General features: G+C 42.2%; 1 protein-coding gene across 15 annotated transcripts in view; it reads right to left on the reverse strand.

Moving 5' to 3' along the window:
- Window positions 1-1044: 1044 nt before the first annotated feature.
- The window catches only part of LOC129627716 (glycine N-phenylacetyltransferase), a 28314-nt gene continuing 5742 nt past the window's right edge, over window positions 1045-23616 (reverse strand). For 2 of the 15 annotated variants that reach the window (XM_055547225.1, XM_055547223.1), the window contains exons 2-6: window positions 16280-16375; window positions 10335-10442; window positions 8131-8257; window positions 6434-6605; window positions 1045-1862 (exon numbers count right to left, since the gene is read on the reverse strand). In XM_055547225.1, coding sequence (XP_055403200.1) covers window positions 1460-1862; window positions 6434-6605; window positions 8131-8257; window positions 10335-10442; window positions 16280-16357 — 888 coding nt within the window. In that variant the 5' untranslated portion in view covers window positions 16358-16375 and the 3' untranslated portion in view covers window positions 1045-1459. Of the gene's footprint in view, window positions 1863-6433; window positions 6606-8130; window positions 8258-10334; window positions 10443-14239; window positions 15667-16279; window positions 16376-16660; window positions 16938-16973; window positions 17390-20360; window positions 21058-21293; window positions 21666-23616 lie in introns of those variants that run through there. The other 13 variants (XR_008702663.1, XR_008702667.1, XM_055547220.1 and 10 more) reach the window with 12 other exon arrangements.

Raw genomic sequence — 23616 nt, forward strand, 5'->3', positions numbered from 1 at the left:
CTTATCATTGAGTATGAAGTATCCACTGTGTAAGATGAAAAAGTTCTAGAGGCCTGCTCTACGATAGTGGGTTCACAGATAACAACACTGTCCCTTACACTGAAATATTTGTTAAGATCTCATACTATTTTTCAGCTACAGGAAAATAAATACATAAAATTTAAAAGTAGGGGGACAAAGCAGTCAGAGACAAAAAGACATATTGCATTGAGGGAACAACAACAATTGCCCTTGGCTTCTTATCACTACAAAGTTAGAAAGAACTGCATCAACAGCATAAAAAAGGCTTCAGGAAAAACATTGAAAAAATTCTACATTCAGTGAAAATATCCTTCAAAGTAAGCAGTTAATGTACTTTATTACTGCAATCTGTGCTGTTTTATGTTTTCAGTACTCAGAAAATTCCAGTGATATGATGATGATCACAGATGTGATATAGAAATCCTGTCTTAGAACAGCAGTTTCAGTTCATCTTCCTGAAATGAGGAAGTACTTCTTCCTCAATGTATCGGCTTGGAGAATTCTTTTTTTTCTACTACTGATACATCCCCAGTATCTCTCTTCTTAAATAATCATACCCGTGCTACACTAATTCATTAGAGATGTGAGCATTTTGTTGTCTTAAAGTTTTGTGCTGTGCTGTGCTTAGTTGCTCAGTCGTGTCTGACTCTCTGTGACCCCATGGACTGTAGCCCGCCAGGCTCCTCTGTCCATGGAATTCTCCAGGCAAGAACACTGGAGTGCGGTGCTGTTTTCCCTCCAGGGGATCTTCCCGACCCAGGGATTGGCAGGTGGCTTCCTCACCACTGAGCCACCGGGGAAGCCCTGTATACTCTAAATAGAGAGAAATTCGACAGTGCTGGAAACAGTAGTGGAACACTGGAATAGGGAGTTGCATTCATCCTTTATCGATTAAGGGCACTTCCTTACTAGCCATAAGTGTTACAAGAAACTTACGAACCTGTGAAATAAACCAGACAGGAACAGGGATACTGCCAGATGATATCACTTAGACATTTTTTTTAATGTTTCTTCAAAGCATTAACTTTATTCTTTTAATTTATTTCTTAATTGGAGGAAAATTGCCTTACAAAGTTGTGTTGGTTTCTGCTATACAATAGCACAAATCAGCCATATTTATACATATATCACCTCCCTCTTTATACATGGGGGTCTTAAAAAGAAAAAAAGTTGAACTCATAGAAGCACAGAATAGCATGGTGGGTGCCAGGGTTGGAATGTGGAGGAAGCAGGACGGTGTGCAGGACCCAAAGGGAAGTCCGTGGGTGAGCAGTGAGCAGGGACTCTGGGGTTCTGTTGACCGTTCACAGCTCTTCCACCCCAAACAGCCCACGCTGCTTCCCCACTGATGAGGATTCATTCTTCCTTCCTGCCCAGCCCTCTGCCTCTTTGGCCACATGTCCATCCCACCTGGCGCTGTCTTGGGTGGAGGCCCACTTTACAGGGGCTCACAGTTCCACTGGTTCCACCCATGGGGGATGGCGATGTGATGCAGGTTGTGACTGATTTTCTGCACGATTTTGTTGGCTTTGTCCGTGTGGTTATACACGGGGATGCCGAGCTGGTCCAGAGCCTGGGTGTGGACAGCCAGGATGTGGGAGATGAGCCCGTGGCCACGGTACTTGGGCACCGTGGCCCCCATCCGAATCTCTCCCGTCTGGTCCATCAGGGACCAGGAGGCAGGGGTCCCCTCAGGCCCCAGCAGGCAGAAGGTAGGGAAGGCCTGGATACAGCGCTCGATGAACCTCTGGCTCCTCTTGTTGCCACCAAAATGCCAGAATTTATTCACCAAAGCGGCATGGGTAGGATCCATGGATGAAAGCTTAAACATCTCCTGGTTACTATTGACAAGAAGGAAAAAAAAAAAAAAAAACAAAACAAAACTCGTATGTCACACATACTGAGAAGTATTATACATATTATTTGCCCCCAAATGGTCTTCAGATGATGCATTTGAGAGTGCAGGGAAAGGCACAGATTCTGCAACAAGGCTACCCAGATTCATAATTCAAAAGCTGTGTGATTTCAAACAGGAAACATGCTGTCTCTCTGCCTCCTTCCTTTATAAAGTGAGCCTATCAATCGTACCTTCCTCAAAAACTGATAAAAGAGCAATTACACCGTAAGGACCCAGGACTTTTGCCTACCCGCAGTCAGTTCAGTTCAGTCATTCAGTCGTGTCCGACTCTTTGCAATCCCATGAATTGCAGCACGCCAGGCCTCCCTGTCCATCACCAACTCTCGGAGTTCACTCAAACTCACGTTCATCGAGTAGGTGATGCCATCCAAACATCTCATCCTCTGTTGTCCCCTTCTCCTCCTGCCTCCAATCCCTCCCAGCATCAGAGTCTTTTCCAATGAGTCAACTCTTCGCATGAGGTGGCCAAAGTACTGGAGTTTCAGCTTTAGCATCATTCCTTCCAAAGAAATCCCAGGGCTGATCTCCTTCAGAATGGACTGGTTGGATCTCCTTGCAGTCCAAGGGACTCTCAAGACTCTTCTCCAACACCACAGTTCAAAAGCATCAATTCTTCAGTGCTCAGCTTTCTTCACAGTTCAACTCTCACATCCATACATGACCAGTGGAAAAACCATAGCCTTGACTAGACGGACCTTTGCTGGCAAAATAATGTATCTGCTTTTGAATATACTATCTAGGTTGGTCATAACTTTCCTTCCAAGGAATAAGCGTCTTTTAATTTCATGGCTGCAGTCACCATCTGCAGTGATTTTGGAGCCCAGAAAAATAAAGTCTGACACTGTTTCCACTGTTTCCTCATCTATTTCCCATGAAGCGATGGAAGAAGATGCCATGATCTTCATTTTCTGAATGTTGAGTTTTAAGTCAACTTTTTCACTTTCCTCTTTCACTTTCATCAAGAGGCTTTTGAGTTTCTCTTTACTTTTCTGCTATAAAGGTGGTGTCATCTGCATATCTGAGGTGATTGATATTTCTCCCAGCAATCTTGATTCTAGCTTGTGCTTCTTTCAGCCCAGTGTTTCTCATGATGTACTCTGTGTATAGGTTAAATAAGCAGGGTGACAATATACAGCCTTGACATACTCCTTTTCCTACTTGGAACCAGTCTGTTGTTCCATGTCCAGTTATAACTGTTGCTTCCTGACCTGCATATAGGTTTCTCAAGAGGTAGGTCAGGTGGTCTGGTATTCCCATCTCTTTCAGAATTTTCCACAGTTTATTGTGACCCACACAGTCAAAGGCTTTGGCATAGTCAATAAAGCAGAAATAGATGTTTTTATGGAACTTTCTTGCTTTTATCATGATCCAGCAGATGTTGACAATTTGATCTCTGGTTCCTCTGCCTTTTCTAAAACCACCTTGAACATCTGGAAGTTCACGGTTCACGTACTGCTGAAGCCTGGCTTGGAGAATTTTGAGCATTACTTTACTAGCGTGTGAGATGAGTGCAGTTGTGTGGTAGTTTGAGCATTTTTTGGTATTGCCTTTCTTTGGGATTGGAATGAAAACTGACCTTTTCCATTCTGTGGCCACTGCTGAGTTTTCCAAATTTGCTGGCATATTGAGTGCAGCGTTTTCACAGCATCCTCTTTCAGGATTTGAAATAGCTCAACTGGAATTCCATCACCTCCATGAGCTCTGTTCGTAATGATGCTTTCTAAGGCCCAGTTGACTTCACATTCCAGGATGTCTGGCTCTAGGTGAGTGATCACACCATTGTGATTATCTTGGTCATGAAGATCTTTTTTGTACAGTTCTTCTGTGTATTCTTGCCACCTCTTCTTAATAGCTTCTGCTTCTGTTAAGTCCATACCATTTCTGTCTTTTATCGAGCTGATCTTTGCATGAAATGTTCCCTTGATATGTCTAATTTTCTTGAAGAGATCTCTAGTCTTTCCCATTCTGTTGTTTTCCTCTATTTCTTTGCATTGATCGCTGAGGCAGCCTTTCTTATCTCTTCTTGCTATTCTTTGGACCTCTGCAATTCAGATGCTTATATCTTTCCTCTTCTCCTTTGTCTTTCGCTTCTCTTCTTTTCACAGCTATCTGTAAGGCCTCCCCAGACAGCCATTTTGCTTCTTTGCATTTCTTTTCCTTAGGGATGGTCTTGATCCCTGTCTCCTGTACAATGTCACGAACCTCCATCCATTGTTCATCAGGCACTCTATCTATCAGATCTAGTCCCTTAAATCTATTTCTCACTTCCACTGTATAATCATACGGGATTTGATTTAGGTCATACCTGAATGGTCTCAAGGTTTTCCCCACTTTCTTCAATTTAAGTCTGAATTTGGCAATAAGGAGTTCATGGTCTGAGCCACAGTCTGCTCCTAGTCTTGTTTTTGTTGACTGTATAGAGCTTCTCCATCTTTGGCTGCAAAGAATACTATCAGTGTGATTTTGGTGTTGACCATCTGGTGATGTCCATGTATAGAGTCTTCTCTTGTGTAGTTAGAAGAGAGTGTTATGACCAGTGCATTCTCTTGGCAAAACTCTATTAGCCTTTGCCCTGCTTCATTCCATACTCCAAGGCCAAATTTGCCTGTTACTCCAGTCAGAAGTATCTAAAAGTTAAGTATGGATGCTGTCGGCAAAGCAGCGACTCAGCATTTAATGAGGGAATTGATAAGACCCCATTTTACTGATGAGAAAACTAGGTAAACAGAAAATAGGTGAGTGCCCCAAAGCACATGCTAGCAACTGTGGGTAAAGCCAGAGCTTGTGAACCATGGAATCATAGAATGTTGCTGTCAGAGGGTCCTTGTCCACTATGGGAACTGAAGTCCAGAGAAGTGGTGTGATGTGGAGTGTAGGCAGCCCCAGAAGCACAGAACACTGAGCCTGAAGTCATCTTCAGGGCGTAAAGGGCTTTGGAAAGGGTCTTGAGATGGGGAACTAGGGGATCTGTACTCAAGCCCATCACACCCTTAACTATCCATGTGACCTGAACAAGCTATTTCATCATCCAAGCCTGTTTCTGTCAGGAAAATAGGGATAATATCTCCTATCTTGTCTACCTCCAGGGTGGACAACAGAATCAAATGAGACTATAGATGTGAAGGTGTTTTCAGGTGTAACCTGGATTCGCTCAAATTCAAGCCCATTAAGTCAGCCATGCTGTCTAACCATCTCATCGTCTGCTGCCCCTACACCCCTTCATGAATCACAGCCTTGTCATGGCGAAGGGGCTTACGTAAATCAATAAACCTATGAGCCATGCTGTGCAGAACCAGCCAAAATGAATGGGACATGGCGAAGGTTTCTGATATAACATGATCCACTAGAGAAGGAAATGGCAACCCACTCTAGTATTCTTGCCTGGAGAACTCCATGGGCAGTGATGTATGATACTGTGAGTAAAACGTTTCCATTCATTTTAACACAGAGGACCATAGGACTGGGCATCTCTGAAGAAATGGCATCTGAGAGTATGAATGACAATAAAGAGGCAAGTGTATGAAGATCAGAGGGAAGGACATTGTGGGAAGACAAAGTGCAAATGCAATGGCCCAAAGCCATGTGTGGGTGCATGGGATCGAGTTGTATAAAGAGGGTCAGAGCCGCTGGTGGGAGTGAGGAAGGGCGACAGGATAAAGTCCAAGAGGTGATGAGTTCCAGGTCTTATAGGACCTTGGAAGTTCATAAAGGAGTTTGACTTTGATTTTTTTTTCTTTGGCTCCAAAATCACTACAGATGGTAACTGCAGCCACCAAAAAAAAAAAAAAAAAAATCTTTCTCATTGGAGGAAAAGCTATGACAAACCTAGACAGCATATTAAAAAACAGAGATACCACTTTCCTCACAAAGGTCCATCTAGTCAAGGCTATGGTTTTTCCAGTAGTCGTATATGGATATGAGAGTTGGATTGTAAAGAAAGCTAAGTGCCAAAGAATTGATGCTTTTGAACTGTGGTGTTGGAGAACACTCTTGAGAGTCCCTTGGATTGCAAGGAGATCCAACCAGTCCATCCTAAAGGAAAGCAGTCCTGAATATTCATTGGAAGGACTGATGCTGAAACTCCAATACTTTGGCCACTTAATGTGAGGAGCTGACTCATTGGAAAAGCCTCTGATGCTGGGAAAGATTGAGGGCAGTGGGAGAAGGGGATGACAGAGGATGAAATGGTTAGATAGCATCACCGACTCAATGGACATAAGTTTGAGCAAACTCCTGGAGATGGTGAAGGACAGGGAAGCCTGGCGTGCTGTATGTAGTTTGTGGATTTGCAAAAAGTCAGACACAATTTAGCGACTGAACAACAACAGCAAGCTGAGAATCCTCAGTGGCTCTTCGGCAGGTGAATGGATGTAACCCACATCACACTCTAAAAGCATCGCTCTGGAAATGGATTGCGGGGAGCCAAGAGTGAATATGGGGAGAGAAGTTGGGAGGCTACTGCAATGGTGAAAGAGCATCTTTTTTCAAACTCACATGGCTTTGGGTGGGCCATATCCAACAGGTAAGTTCTTTGTCTCTGGCAGGGAAGGAAGAAGTTTCCTCGCTGTCTCCGGCATCACATAGAGAATGCACTGTGTGTGCTCAACCTTAGCAAATTTGGCGGCTGCAAGACTCTGTATCACCTCATTCAGACTGGACTGTGAACCTAGATAGGGGTAAAGTTAGGGGAGAAGTAACTGCCCTTGTAGATGCTCCTGGAAGCTTCCCAACAGACATGTCCAGGATTGAAAGTCAGCAACTTTGCTTCTGGTGTTGCAAGCGACCGTGTGACCATGGCCTCATCACTGCCTCAACCTGTTTGCTCTTACCCAATACAGAGATAACACTAGAAATACTGTGGAATCGAGGACACGTGGCATTTTAAAAATCGTAGCAAAACTTGGGCTTCCTTGGTAGCCCAGTGGTTAAGAATGCGCCTGCCAATGCAGAGGTCATGGGTTCGGTCCCTGATCCGAGCAGATGCCTTGGAGGGACTAAGCCTGTGTGCTGCAGCTTCTGAAGCCCACTTTCTTAGAACTTGTGGTCCACAACACGAGGAGCCATGGCAACGAGAAGCCCACACACCGCAATGAAGAGCAGCCCCTACTTGCTGCAACTAGAGAAAGCCTGCGGGCAGCAACAAAGACCCAGCACAGCCAAAATAAATTAAAAAAAAAAAAATAGTAGCCAACCTTTGACATGCCCTGGTATTGGTCTAATACCACATTTAATCCTTACATTAACCATATGTATTGCATGCATGCTCAGTCATGTGCAACTCTTTGCAACCACATGGACCACAGCCTGCCAGGCTCCTCTGTTCATCGGATTCTCCAGGCAAGATTACTGGAGTGGGTTGCCTCCTCCAGGGGGATCTTCCCAACCCAGGGATCGAACACACATCTCCTGCATCGGCAGGCAGTTTCTTTACCACTGTGTCCCTTGGGAAGCCCAGCCGCAAGTTTCATGTACTTCTATTATCTTCATTGTTTATATGTGAGGGGACTGAAAAATAGATATGTTACACTACTTGCTCAAGATCACGAAGCAAATAGTAGGCAGAACAGGGACGTCACCCAAGGGAGTCCGATTCCAACACTGACAGGTTTTCCTGTGACTGGGGACGTGCTCTATGGCACAAGGACTTATCATTCCAATTGTGGCTCAGTGGCAAAGAGTCCACCTGCCAGTGCAGGAGACACAAGAGCCGCAGGTTCGATCCCTGGGTCGGGAGGATCCCCTGGAGAAGGAAATGCAACCCGTTCCAATATTCTTGCCTGGAAAATCTCATGGACAGAGGAGCCTGGTGGGCTGCAGTCCCTGAGATTGCAGAGTTGGACACGGTTTAGCAACTAAACAACAAACAATAAGAAGGCCAGAGGGGTAGATCAGCTCTCACACCCAGTCACCCTAAGGGACCTTCAATATGTCTGCAAAACATATCAGGAATCCTCATCTAACAAGAACTTACATTTCTCACATGTTCTTAAAAGAACCCTCTAGTTTGCAATGTTTGAATTCAACTCCACTGAAGAGATGGTGTTAGCTGACACAGGGTGTCACCATCAAGCTGAGTGTCTGGGGTCTAGTAGGAAATACTGATTGTAGGGGATGTACTCAGGATAAAGTGATGCTCCAGGTATAGATATGAGCAGTCCCCTCAGTGGGAAGATCCCAGATCTCTTACATACTTTGGATCTGCAAACGTTGTTTCCAGTTGATGACATCTGATGTGGTAAGGGACTCTTGACAGTTGTTGAGATCCTTGGAATAGATTTGGTAGGTGTTGGTATAATGATCAAAGTCATCTGCCATCTCCTGTGTGGTTGGGTAATATAAATAAACCAAACTGATCATATCCAGTGATTGGAATACTTGTTTGGTATTTCAGTATACAGTGCTATTTTACAAACTAAATATCGCTATTCTTCTTGGTGTGCTATTATCATTTCTGAATCATTTTCACCATATGACTAAGTCAGGGATTTAATGAATGATTCCACTTACAAGTAAGAAAAACTTGATGAAGGTATTTTTCTGTTGCATGACAATTTCAAATCAACCAAACACTTACCAGTTTAGAGTGCATTCTTCAGTGATTTTGCAATCCTCAGGAGAAAGAATGAAATTTTGTTAAAGACAAGCTTCAGTTGCAAGAGTAAATGTTACTCTGTTTCAAAGAGTCTTAGAACAAATGGATTATGAGGACAATATTGAAATGGACACAGGTAACCTTGCATTAGAATTCTCACATGTGATAAAGCTGTACAGAATGAAGACCCAGGATGCCTTAAAAATGTAAACTGCAATGCACTGTTTAAAAAAAATTCATATTTCCAAAAAAGCTAAAACAAAATTTGCTCAAAAATATTGTCTCAAAATTAACAAATAAAAGATGATGAGATTATTTTGAAGCTGAAGGAAGAAATCAAAGAACAACTACCCAACAAGGGAGGAATAGCTGGAAATTGTTGCCCAGAAATGCCCTTCCGATTAATACCATGAACAATCTGTTTTTTAAAGATTGCATTAAAAAGTGAATATTATTCCCTTTTTAGATTTCAATAATTAAAGTATCTTTACTTTTGTATTCTGTTTAATTTGGTACTTAAAAAAAATCACTATACATTTAAATTTTACTTGCAAATAATTCATCAAATGATATTATACAGTTACATATTTTTGATGTGGGAATTTTTATACTTCATTTTCAATATGCTTAGAAAGAAAGTTATGACCAACCTAGATAGCATATTCAAAAGCAGAGACATTACTTTGCCAACAAAGGTCTGTCTAGTCAAGGCTATGGTTTTTCCTGTGGTCATGTATGGATGTGAGAGTTGGATGTGAAGAAGGCTGAGCACCGAAGAATTGATGCTTTTGAACTGTGGTGTGCCTTGGACTGCAAGGAGATCCAACCAGTCCATTCTGAAGGAGATCAGCCCTGGGATTTCTTTGGAAGGAATGATGCTAAAGCTGAAACTCCAGTACTTTGGCCACCTCATGGGAACAGTTGACTCACTGGAAAAGACTCTGATGCTGAGAGGGATTGGGGGCAAGAGGAGAAGGGGACGACAGAGGATGAGATGGCTGGATGGCATTACTGACTCGATGGATGTGAGTCTCAGTGAACTCCGGGAGTTGGTGATGGACAGGGAGGCCTGGCGTGCTGTGATTCACGGGGTCCCAAAGAGTCAGACATGACTGAGCGACTGATCTGATCTGATCTGATAACATATTTATATTTGAAACAGATTAACAACTTAGTCTGATTTTTAAAAGTCTAGTACTGAAAATATATTCTGAAATACAAGCATCATAATCTGTTCTTTTTATTTCCCTAATGTTATCATTGGAGTAGGAAATGGCAACCCACTCCAGCGTTCTTGCCTGGAGAATCCCATGGACAGAGGAGCCTGGTGGGCTGCCATCCATGGGGTCGCAGAGAGTCAGACACGACCGAAGTGGCTTCGCACACAACGTTGTCATATTTACCTTCACACATGTTGGGGTGTTCCTTTCGCTGCTTAGAACGCAACCTCTGTTCTTGTCAACCTGTCAAAAACCTATTATTCTTCAAAATTCCCTTTTGGCAAAACGTCTTCCGTGAAAGCTCTCTGGTCCTTGCCCCGCATCCTGACCTCTGTAGCCTAACCGTCTCTTGGCCAGCGCTACTCCTGTTTCTCCGATACTTATTGTACCTTGTCACACCTTGCTGTATTTGCTTTGCTTGTCTGCTTCCCTCCAGACTCGGAGGTTCTTGAGCACGGGGGCCTGTTCACTGTCACTGCATTTCGTTTCTGTATCCACAGGGTCTACCACATTGCCGGGCACCTGGTGGGCACATAGCGAATACAAACACAGACGCACATTCCTTCTGCCCCTGGCCCCTTACCTGCTCCTGAGGGCGGATAACCACTGTCTTAAAATCAGGCCACTTGTCCACCAGGGCCTTTAGATTGAATGGGTTTCCCTGGTTCATGTGGAAGACGGTCCCGTAAACCTGCCATATCCCGAGAAAGTGAGAGGGTCAGCTTATCAGGAAGGGATGGTGAAGCACCCTGTTTGATCAGGACAAGGCTTATTTCTATGAAATCAGGTTAAGTACCTAATAGGGCCTTTATTTTGGTCTTCAGGTTCTACTTTATTACTCCAAATGGAAATAGACTTTGGGGTCAAACAGTGAGAACATTATATTGTGTGTATGTGTGTTAGTTGCTCAGTCATGTCCAGCTGTTTTTGACCCCATGGACTGTAGCCTGCCAGGCTCCTCTGTCCATGGGATTCTCCAGGCAAGAATACTGGAGTGGGTTTCCATTTCCTTCTCCAGGGGATCTTCCCAACCCAGGAATAGAACCCAGATCTCTGCCTTGAAGGCAGATTCTTTACTATCTGAGCCACCAGGGAAGATAAAAAATTTTATTAGTATATTTTAAAATCCAGATAAATAAAATGAATAAATTAAAATCATCTACTAACACATTGTAGAATTTAGTGTTATATCTTTCCATTTTATTCCATTTATTTACACACACACATAGTTTTCAGGGTTCCCTGATGGCTCAGTCAGGGAAACTAAAGAAACTGCCTTCAACGCAAGAGACCGGGGTTCAATCCCTGGCTCAGGAAAATCCCCTGGAGAAGGGAATGGCAACCCACTCCAGTATTCTTGCCTGGAAAATTCCATGGGCAGAGAAGCCTGGTGGGCTACAGTCCACGAGGTCACAAAGAGTTGGACACGACTGAGTGACTAACACACACACATACAGTTCTTAAACATGAAATCAATTACCTAATACATATTAATTTAACATCTGTTCCCCCCCCCCACATACACATACACACTATACTATGAGCTTGTTTCCACATCAATAAACAGAAATCTATATAATCATTTTTAATGGCTGCATAATATCCATTATATGGAAGGACTACTTCAATTTTACTGTCTTAATGCTCATCATTTCAGTGTTTTCTAATCTTTAAGAGTTTACTTTTCAATGAAAATTGCTTTTGCATAAATCTTTGCAAATATGTCTGATATTACAAATTCTAGAAGGGGAATTTCTGGGTCAAACACCAACTGTTGTTTAAATATTTTATTTTTCTTGCACACGTCTCTGAATCACCTTCCATAAAGGTTAAATGAATTCCCATCTATGTAAAAAGTAGAGACAGAGCATGGTGTTAACAACACAAGCTTTGGTGGCCAAGGTCCAAGGGCAACACTTATTGGGCAATTTTTTAAATCTTTGCAACCATCTGTTCAAACATTGGTGCCCTCAAAACATTGAAGAGCCCGAGAAAGAGATTGTCCAAACTGGAATGAGCCACATGGTTGTGGGGAGAGGAAAAACAGCAATCCATACCAGGGTGGACCTTAGGACCTGGATGCATTGAAACAAGATGCCTTAGCAGAAGGCATGGAAGAATGCCAAAGACCAGGGCTGACGGAATGGTGACTATTTCAGACAAAGGACCACCTCTCACCCTGTGCTTCCCTACTCTTGCCATGAAATGTTCATGTCAGACTAAAGCGAAAGAGGAGGAGGCAAACTTTGACTTTGTCTTTCAAACTTTGATTTTACTGAGTTTTTATAAATTAAATTTCTGCCGTTAGCAGATGCTCAATATAGAAATTAAATGCAGCTTTAAGGAAAATAAAATACATGCTTTTCCACATGACGTTTGGAACCAGTGGCATTTATATATACGTTTCTATGCCCGTGATAGTGTCATTTAACTGGAACATAGTGACTCAGGCAGCCACTGCAAACGGAAGGGACCGAAGCTACAGGCGAGCTAAACCCACATAGTTTCCTCTGCTTGGGAGATAGGTGGGCAGTCCTTCAGGCTGCAATACCCAGATTTTTCTCTCACCTGAGACTTATTAGCAACTAGTCAATGAGTTTTAGGTCATACATTTGTAACAAGAATAAATTTTACAAATATCCTAGATTTCTGCTTCTGGGGAAAAAGCTATGTCATCAAAGAATCAGGTGAGTAGAGAGGAAAAGAACCTCATTAAAACTGAGGATCTCATATTGAGAGTTACTTTGCCTTACAGTAGAGTTGGGCTAAGACTAGTCATGCAAAGATTTTCTCGAAAAAGTTTGGGATCCACTTAACACAAAAAGTAAATAACAATTCAAACCCCAGACATACAGCATAAAAGAAAACAATTTAACTTGAAAAATTTTCCAAGTAGACTTGGAAAAATTTTCCAGTAAAGATAAAAATAATTCAGGCACCTAACTGATTTAGTTCCTTCCCCTCCTCCTCCTGAAAAAATACTTTTGAGGTTATATTGAATACATGGTGTAGTTCCTGATATTTGGCAAGTGTTGTGGCACCCTACTCCAGTACTCTTGCCTGGAAAATCCCATGGACGGAGGAGCCTGGTAGGCTGCAGTCCATGGGATCAGTAAAAGTCGGACACGACTGAGTGACTTCACTTTCACTTTTCACTTTCATGCATTGGAGAAGGAAATGGCAACCCACTCCAGTGTTCTTGCCTGGAGAATCCCAGGGATGGGGGAGCCTGGTGGGCTGCCGTCTATGAGGTCGCACAGAGTCGGACACGACTGAAGCGACTTGCAGCAGCAGCAGCAGCAGCAAGAAGTATTGGCTATTAATTTTATTATATCTTAGTTAACCCTCCAAACATCTCTGCAAGGTAATGATAACCCTGCTTAGGGCTTCCCTGGTGTTTCAACTGATGAAACATCTGCCTGCAAAGTGGGAGACCTGTGTTTGATCCCTGGGTCGGGAAGATTCCTTGGAGAAGGAAATGGCAACCCACTCCAGTATTCTTGCCTGCAGAATCCCATGGACAGTGGAGGCTGGCAGGCTACAGTCCATGGTCTCAAAGAGTCAGACTCGGCTGAGCGACTCACACACACACAACCCTGTTCAAGGTTGAGGAGTGTCTACCAAGAGTATTTACTTTCTGGTTTTACTCATTTTACATGCAAGAGCACTGAGATTTTTGCAGTGTTACCCAGAAAACAATGAATTTGTGGGATCAAAGCCGTCTGACTCCTGACCTTGTTCCTCTCAAGAGCTGCCTACCCTACCCCTCAGTGTAGCATGCCTCTGGGCTACACTAAGCACCCCTGGCCCAGCCTACACATGACCCCTAAACACAGTGTCAGGGCACCAAGGAGAAGATGCGTTCGGTGCTTTGCCACCCCATGGACTATAGAGCTCATGGGACTCTCCAGGCCAGAATACTCGAGGAGTAGCCGTTCCCTTCTCCAGGGGTTCTTCCCAACCCAGGGATGGAACCCAGGTCTCCTGCACTGCAGGCAGATTCTTTACCAGCTGGTCTACAAGGGAAGCTCCCCCCAAACCCCTGACCAAAAAAGGATATAATACGATGCTATTCCTTTCAGGTTTCCCATCAGCATGATCAGTATAATTAACTCTACTAAATTCTATGTCATATTCATGCTGCCCTGAGAAGTCTGGAGCTGTGATTCATCAATAAAAAGAAAAGCGTTTATTTTCCAGACAAGCCCTGTATGCTAACAGAGTTTATACTTAAGGTTTTTTTGTTGTTGTTGTCTACTGTTTTTGTCTAACTTATAAATTGTATTGATTTTTAATTCCAATTGTCCATTGCTAGTACATGGAAAACCAATTTTTGTATTTTGTATGTTCACCCTAAGGCCTTTGCTAAACCTAATTGTACATCTAGGAGCTTTGGGATTTTGGTAGATTCCTTAAGATTTTTCTCATTAGACAATTATACCAGCTGTGAATAAACACTATTTTATTTTTTTCCAATATGTATTTCTCTTATTTCTTTTTCTTGTCTTATTGTGCTGATTAGTATATCTAGTACCATTCCCACTGGGACTGGTGGGAATGAATATCTTTCCCTTGCTACTGACCTTAGCAAGAATATTAAATCTTTCACTATTTAGTTTATTCTTAGGCATAGATTTTTCCAGTACACGTTTTATCAGGTTGAAGAAATTCCCTCCTATTTCTAGTTTGCTGAGAGTTTTATTTTTATCAGAAACATTACATTCTGTCAAACATTTTTCTGCATCTACTGAGAGAAGATCTATGGCTTTTCTCCAGTCTGTTGATAACAGTGAATTGAACTGATTGATTTCTGAATGTTGAATCTGCCTTGCCTTTCCAAGATGAACTTCCCTTGGTTATGATGTATTATCCTTTTGATATGTTGATGGATTTGACTTGATATTATTTTGTTAATGGATATCTCTGTTCACAAAGAATATTGTTCTGTAGTTTTCATTTTGGTGTCAGGGTAATTCTGGACTCATAAAATGATTTGGGAAGTGTTTTCTCCTCTGCTCTATTCTGCAAGGGTTTTTGTGGAAGTGATATTTTTTCCTTACGTGTGTGGTAGAAATTGCCACTGACAATATCTGAGCATGGAATTTTCTTTGTTGGAAGGTTTTAAACTACAAAGTCAATTTCTCCAATGGATAGAGGGCAATTCAGGTTGCATATTTCTTCTTCAGTGACCTTTGGTAATTCATGCTTTTCACAGAATATACAAATTGAAATGTATGGACTTAGTATTGAAAATTGTTTTCACTGGAAGTGCCAAGTCTTAACTATTGGACTGCCAGAGAAGTCCCTAGACTGTTATTCTTTTTTAGTATAAGCACTTAATGCTATCTGTTTCTCAGTTACCAACTGCTTTAGTTGCATTCCAAAGCTTTTCATATATTGTATTTTTGTTTTCATTCAACTAAAATGTTTTCTAATTCTCCTTGTAAATTTAAACATGACTTATTTAGAAGTGTGTTGTATACTTTTAGAAATTCAGGTATTTTCTAGATATCTTTCAGGGCTTTTTTTTTTTTAGTTTAATTCTATATTGTTCAAGAACATACTTGCTATATTTCAATTCTTCTAAAATTTTAAAAAATATGGTCTATTTTGCTAAACATTCCATGTGCACTTGAAAATAGTATGTACCCTGCCATGGCTGTGGAAAGTATTCTATAAATGGCAATTTATTCAAGCTGGTTCATAGTATTTCATATACAATAAGTTCACATATGTATTTATAGGTTTTCTGCCTTTTCTACAAATCACTGAGCGAGAAGTGCTGAGCTCTTCATGCCTGTGTGCTTCCCAATTTCTTCTTTCAGGGTTCTCAGTTTCTGTCTCGTGTCCTTTGAGCCTCTGTTCCCAGGTTTATGCATTTCAGGTTTTCTTACATCTTCTTGGTGAATTGATTCCTGTATCATAATAGTGGCAGTCTTTATCTCTAGTAATAGCCTACTCCCTTTGTAATATATATTATTGCAAGAAAAACACTTCCACTTCTCTAAGGTACAAGATCATTCCTTAAACACAATTTCTGTCTCATTCAAAGTTAAACATAATCCTTGGGGTTTGACAAAAAACAGAATTTGACCAATTATTAATTACAAAGAAGAACCATAATGGATAGCTCTTCACCAGGCACTTGATTGTTTGCTAAGAATAAACATTGACTTTGCCAATTCTGGGAAAAAAAAAAAAAAAACTTCCAGAGTTACATAACATGAGCTGAAGGGCACGAGGGAAAGGTTTGGCGTCATCACACAACAAAGATCACAATGGGTTCAAATCATAGCCCTGCCACTCACCGCTGGCATGATCTTGGTCAAGTCATATGACTGAGCCTGCCTTTCCCCTTTGGTTCTACAGACATGACATAGCTGTCTTGCAGATAGGTGAGGTAAACCAAACGAGCAGCCAGATGGGTGAGCTTGGCACAGAGTAGTGCTCAGGGTTTCCTTGTTCTCTTTCCCACCTTCCCTCAAGCCATCCCTAGCCCTTTTCCCCTTAAGAATGCTCCACTCTCACCTTTAAGGACTCAGGGAGACTCTTCCTCAAGGATTTCTCTAACATCTGCAGCAGTTGTGGGCCTTGTAAATGGAACATCTTGGCAGGTCCCTTAACCTAAGAGAGGATCGACAGACAAGGAATGAGAAGTGCTGGAAGACACACAAAGATGCCCAAGTCCCTGTTTCCTGGGAAACAGCAATGGTTAAAAAGCAAAACAGAACAAAAAACCCGCCACTCCCTTCATGTTTCTGAGTGTCTTCCTGCAAGGAATTGCCCTTCTGCCATTGGGCTTAAGACTCATCATAACCGTCATGTTGTCTGTGACAAGGCTACTAATCCTTCAAACTCCCCCTCTTCAACAGCTCATAGAAGTCAACATAAAAAAAACTTCAAACAAACCAAAAGCCAAACAACCCCATTAAAAGGGCATAAGAACTGGATTCTTTCTGTTTACTCTCCTTTCCTCCATGGTTAGGTGGATGGTTTATCCCAGCTTAACAATCGCAACAAAGTGTTCTAACAGCTTAACAAAGGTTATTGGCTTGACAAAACATTAATCCGTCTTCTCTCCTGCACAGAGTCCTCTGGCTGTGATCCACCCTCAGCTCAAGCCAACACTGGCATTCAGAATGATCCTCCATGAAACTTTGCTGACTCCTTTCCATGAAATAACCCCTTTCTGCCTGGCCTTTCAGATGTTTGTAGATCTTACCATCTGAGAGTTCTTCTGTTGAAATAATACCCTCTTCCTATTTCAGCACTCCTTTTCCCTCTTGAAATAATCCTTTCAAATAAAGTCTCTCCTTACCAAAGTCTGGCTTTGATTTTTTATTTAATGCTTTTTTGGTATAGTTTCATTATATTTTAAATAGACTTTTGTGACTAGACTGGAAACCTAAGTATTGCTTTATTCATCTATGAGTCATTCACTTATTCAATCACTCAGTAAGTGTTAATATTTATTGAGAACTTAATGTATTCAACAAATGAGGTGTCACCTAAGCTAGGCTGAACTACATTTCCCAGAATTCCCTTCCCTTTATGTTTCCACTTAGGGCGGACCACAGAGATTCTCTGGTAGCTCAGCTGATAGAGAATCTGTCTGCAATGCAGGAGACCCCAGTTTGATTCCTGGGTTGGGAAGATTCCCTGGAGAAGGGATAGACTACCCACTCTAGTATTCTTGGGCATCCCTGGTGGCTCAGTTGGTAACAAATCCACCTGCAATGCGGGAGACCTGGGTTCAATCCCTGGGTTGGGAAGATCCTCTGGAGGAAGGCATGGCAACCCACTCCAGTATTCTTGCCTGGAGAATCCCCATAGACAGAGGTACCTGGCAGACTACAGTCCATGGGGTCACAAAGAGTTGGACACGACTGAGTGACTAAGCACAGCACAGCATGGAGAGACTCCTATGGAAAACCTGGGTGCTGTTGTTCAGTTGCTCAGTTGTGTCCGACTCTTTGTGACCCAGTGGACTGCAGTACGCCAGGTTTCCCTGTCCCTTACTATCTCCTGGAGTTTGGTCAAACTCATGTCCATTGAGTCGGTGATGCCATCCAATCATCTCATCCTCTGTTGCCTCCTTCTCCTCCTGCCCTCAATATTTCCCAGTGGAAAACCCGGAGAGCAAAATTAAAGCAGCGGGCATTTTGCAGCTAACTTCAGGGATTCCCAGGTGGCTCAGTGATAAAGAATCCACCTGCTAATGCAGGAGACTCAGGAGATGTTGGTTCGATCCCTGGGTCAGGAAGATCCCTTGGAGGAGGAAATAGCAACTACTCCAGTATTTCTGCAGGAAAATCCCATGGACAGAGGAGCCTGGCAGGTTGCACAAAGTTGGACATGGCACAGTAACTCAAAATATAAGGTAGTAGCTGGGCTGGAAGTGCTTCTCTCTCCCCTGGGTCTACCTTCAGCCTGTCTGTCACCTGGGACAGGGGAATATTAACCCCTTAATGGTTTGCAAATGTTTTCTCCTATTCTATAGATTGTTCATTTTGTTGATTCTTTTGCTGTACAGAAATTTTTAGTTTGATATAGCCCCACGTGTTTATTCTCTGCTTTCAATACTTGAGCTTTTGTTGCCATATCCAAAAAAATCATTGCCAAGACCATGGTCAAGTTCCCCTCCCACCCCATACCATGTTTTCTTCTAGGAGTTTTATGATTTCAGGTCTTAATACATTTAAGCCTTTAATCCATTCTAGGTTAATTTTTTGAAGTGGTCTTTGTATCTTGATTGTAGTTGCTGTGGGCAGTCACTGAGGCTGGTAGGAATCACTTAAGTCCTGTAAATATATGTTTTCTTTACTATAAAGTGAAGTGTGCTAGTCTCCTCTGTTGTCCTTCTTTTCCACACAGGACCACAGAATATTTCTTTAACTCAGTATCTGGTTTAACAACTCTGGACTGTTTTCATTTTATTTAGGCCCTAATACCAGAAGACTTTCAAAATCCAGCTTTTGTTCCCGTTTCAAAGTCTTACTCAAATTTCCCTTTTCTATTGACTCCCTTTAGTTCCTCAATCCAAACGGAACAGATCACTCTCTTTTCTGTACCCCCCAAAGATTATGTACACATTTCAATCAAAACTTGTTACAGCCCTCTAGCTTATCAGTCCTCTGGGCAGGATCTTAAATCATTTATTCTATTATTCTCAATGTTTATTACACTGTTGGGCACACAGCAAGAACTCAGTGTTTATTGATTTAATGTATGACATGCTTGCATAAACACAATCATCTCTTTAGTCACTCTGGGATTACTAAGGGAAAAGACTCATTCTTTCATTCAACAGGTGTCAGTAGAAGAACCAACTACATTCTGGGCTTGGGCATTCCTACCAGATGTTTCTTTGAAAAAAAGGCTCAGACTAGAATAGAAGTACCTGTGCCATATCTTGGAAAATATCAAGACAGTAGAAGTGTATCATTTCTAAACATTAATCAGACATCGCATGTGTGCTGAGTTGCTTCAGTTGTGTCCAACTCTTGCAATCCTTATGGACTGTAGCCCACCAGGCTCCTCTGTCCATGGGATTCTCTAAGCAAGAATACTGGAGTGGGTTGCCATGCCCTCCCCCAGGGGATCTTCCTGACCCAGGGATTGAACTCCTGTCTCTTATGTCTCCTGCATTAGCAAGAGGGCTCTTTACCATTCATGCCACCTGGGAAGCCCATTCAGACATTAGCTAGGAGCATTTCACAAAAAGACTGCATGAGAATAAGAAAAGTTGAATTTGATGCCAGATTACTGGGATAGAATACTAAAGTTCTGACAAGTACATTTGGGAAAACTTTTTGCACTTGCATATATGCACACACACACACACACACACACACACAAAATGAACACAAATGTAATGTTCAATAACTGCAGTTGACTAAAACTGAGGAGATTCATTTTAGGGGGTGCCAGCCTTGATAACAGCCAAAGTCCTGGGAAGCACAGTTTGAAACCTTTGACAAATCCATTCCAGTAATGGGAATTTATCCAAAGAAAACAGTTCAAATGAAGAAAAAGACTCTGAAAAAGTTTGAAAGCAATACAATATTAACTCACAGGCATGTACAGGACACAATCTCAGTGTCCTGCTATACATATAATTCATGTAAATATGACCTATCATTCTTTTACTACTCTAAAACCCATTTTAACATGAAGGTTATATGTTGCCATGTGAGAAAGTCTTCAAGATGAACATGAAAAGGAGGGACATGACACTGCAAAAATAACTAGAGGCCTTTTTGTGTGCATATTTACATAAATCACAGGTGATAAAAATTTAGAAGGAAACACCAAATTATATAGGAGCATTATAACTGAGATTTTAAAAATTACGTTTCTTTTTTATGGTTTTAAATTAATACTAATCTCATCTGGATTGTAGTCTGTTGACTACAGTCTACCTCGTCTTTTGGAAACTTTAAGAAGGGCACTTAATTTCCCTGGCCATCATTTATCCAAGGGGGGAAAAAAATCTGACTACCATATAATGTTTCTAGGGAATTGAATAAGATCATGTTTGCATAGTATGTCTACAAACTGTTCCATAAATATCACCCAAACCCACATACTTCTTCCCAGAAGCTGTTACCTTTTCTGGCACGCCAGCTATTAACAGGAAGTTTCCAAATCACGCCACGTTTACGTACCAATTCAGAACAAAAGCCTGTCTTTATCCAGGGAAAAGTTCTTACAGAATCAGGACACTACCCCGTACATGGTACATGCCTGATACAGATTTCTCAAAGGGAACTACTTCCTTTTCGCCTGGCATAACTCTCAGCACTCAGAAATTCTTTATCCGCATCCAACAGCAGCGTTTTGGTTCATCCGCTTCAGTGAGGAGACAGGGGCCGAGGCGTCTCAGAGCAGTGATCCTCCTTGGCTCTTACCTGTGACACTGTCTTCCCACTCAGTCTCTGCGGAGATTCCCCCCCAGAAACAAGAGGCAGAAGATCATTCCAGAAGATGACACGTATCTTCTGGCTACTGTGGTCTTGAAAAGTGTGCCTATTGGTCTGATCCCCAACCTGCTGAGCTGAGAGTCTTAACTGAACCCACGTACCAAGCTGCGCTTCAGCGGCTGGGTGTGGGGAGTCCCTCCTCCCAGGTCCCGTGTTTGGCAGAGTGCCCCCCTGAGGCTCATTTTTTTCCAGAGGTCTGAGCTGCTTTCTGATCCCAGAGGTCCTTCCAATCCCCCCAGTCCTCAGCAACTCTGAACTGTGAGATCCTGGAGGCAGGATTTCTACAGGCAACGCCTGGTGCGCTCCAGCCGTTTTCATGAATACCTGCGGCAAAAGCAAGAGACGGCCACTGTTTGAACTTGATGTAGAGAATCAGAGCTCTTTTTTTAACCATAAGAAATTACTAACTTGGAAAGACTTAAAGGGCCTAGAAAGTACCCCACCCCCCACCCTCACCTTTAGGATAAGTTCGGTAAACCTCAAACGGAATAAACAGAAGGAGAACCACTCCCCAGACATATCATAATTAAACGATTAAAAATCCCGGATAGACAGATAACCTTAAAGGAAGCCACAGGAAAAGCACGTTTGACACGTAAGGGAACATAGGTGCAAACAGTGGCTGGCTTTCAGAGGTGCACGAGGTCGGGAAGACAGTAGTGTCAGTGAGTCCAGTCTTATACTGCTTGCAGCTCCATAGTCTAGTAAAGGAACGGTGACTATTCAAAGGCCTGGCAAGGAACGGTGACTTTTCAAAGGCCGGCAGGCCAAAACGACAGCTGGCTTGCGTCCCAGAGAACCGTCTTGGCTGAGTTAGAACTCAAGCTTCTTTACTACTTAAAGGGGAGGGATTAAAATAAAACATTTCCTAGTTTGGGTCAGCCTCTGGATGGGACTTGTTCATGTCTTCCTTCCTTCAGTGATTCACAGGTGGGTCTGGTCAGGATGTTTCCTGTGAGCTTAACAAAAGTATTTTAGCTTGATGCTCCTTATCTGGGAGGCAGAGATAATAGGGAATTATGCAAATTATACTTAATGCCCATCTCTCATTCCCAGAGATACAATTGAAGCTTAAAGGTAGTACTGCTTTAGTGAGTAACTTGTAATAGAATACAAAGGTTCTTCCCTTGTAGGTTTCTGCACTGTCAATGTTCATTCCACAAACTTGTGGGGAAAAGGATTAAGACCACTGAAAAGTTGTTGTTGAATCACGCGAATACACCGGGATTCCTGGCCCCCGGAGGAGAAGAATTCAATCTGGGGCCAGAGACGAGGCTTGATTGCTCAGAGCTTTTGTGTAATAAAGTTTTATTAAAGTATAAAGGAGATAGAGCAAGCTTCTGACATAGGCATCAGAAAGGGGCAGAAAGAGTACCCGCTTGCTGGTGTTAGCAATGAAGTTATATACTCCAAAGAATGTCTGGAGGTTGTAAAGACCTCATCAGACCTACTCCCATAATTTACATTTTAAGATAACACTGTCCTCAGGCAAGATACATCCTAGTAAAGACCAGGTCTACTCCCATAATTTACACTTTAAGATAACAGAAGGTTGAATCCAAAGACTGTCCTTAGGCAGGGTACATTATTGTTATATAATCCTAAGGAATGTGGAGAAAGAAAAAAAGTTTGTCCTTTCTTCCTCCTTGAGAATTCCAGACCTCTCTCTCCTTGGGGACCCCTAGACATCCTATCAACCTGCCTAGGAACTGACTCTCTCATTCCCCCCTTTTCTTTTAGGAGAATTATGTTGCCTAGGAAAAAGGGGCATCGTTCTCGTTCCATAACTACTTCCGAGCTCGGAATATCCATTAGCTTTTGGCATATGAGTAAAATCATTTTCCCAATCCTCTCCAGGATACTTCCCACTTCGTTGTAATCCAGATTTTGCTAGCTTTTCAGTCTTTGGGTTATTTTTTTTGACAAATCTCACACCTTTTGATAATATCCTTTAAAGTTTTCATTACATTTTTACCTTCAAACAAACGAGAAACCATCTGGTAAGTACTCTCGGCACCCAAATGAAAACTCTGATGTAAACCCTTAAGAATTTTCCACTGAGCATTTTCAGGAATTATTAATCGTCCATCCTTGGACTGTAACCATCCTTTATCAGTAATCTTTGCTCCTCGTTTCTCACATCTTTCTAATTCTTTCTCAGTATATTGTGGTTTTTCCTGTTCCACAGGACCTGTCCAGATCAAAGGCGTCTGTAGTGAAGGGGTTTCGTAAAGTGCCACTTTTCTGGCTTGACAGTCAGCCAGCTGATTACCTTTGGCTATTTTACTCCCATCCCTGCTGTGCCCTTTGCAGTGCATAACAGCTACTTCTTTAGGACAATATATAGCAGTTAAAAGTCTCTCGATCTCTCTGAAATGCTTAATAGGTTCTCCTGTTGCTGTTTTAAACTGTCTCTCCTTCCACATTGCAGCATGAGCATGTAAAGTCAAATAAGCATACTTAGAATCTGTGTAGATATTTACCCGCTGCCCTTTGCTTAACTTTAGAGCTCGGGTCAGGGCCACAGGCTCCGCTAACTGAGCACTGGTTCCCTGGGGGAGAGATTTTGCTTCCAAAACCTGTTCAGCAGTCACCACGGCGTAACCTGCTTTATGCTTTCCATCCTGAACAAAAGAACTGCCATCTGTAAATATTTCCATGTCAGGATTGGCTAATGGGGTATCCTTTAGATCCTCCAGAGCTGCATAGTTTAAAGTTAGGAATTGAGAACAATCGTGATCAGGTGTTTCATTTTCCTTCTCAGGAAGGAAAGTGGCAGGATTTAAATTTCCACAAACTTTAAGCTTAGTTACTGGTCCTTCTAACAACAATGACTGATACTTAAGAAGCCTACTGTCTGTCATCCAAATATTAACCTTAGAA

This window comes from Bubalus kerabau, chromosome 15 (genome assembly GCF_029407905.1).
Source record: "Bubalus kerabau isolate K-KA32 ecotype Philippines breed swamp buffalo chromosome 15, PCC_UOA_SB_1v2, whole genome shotgun sequence".
NCBI classification, from domain to species: Eukaryota; Metazoa; Chordata; class Mammalia; order Artiodactyla; family Bovidae; genus Bubalus; species Bubalus kerabau.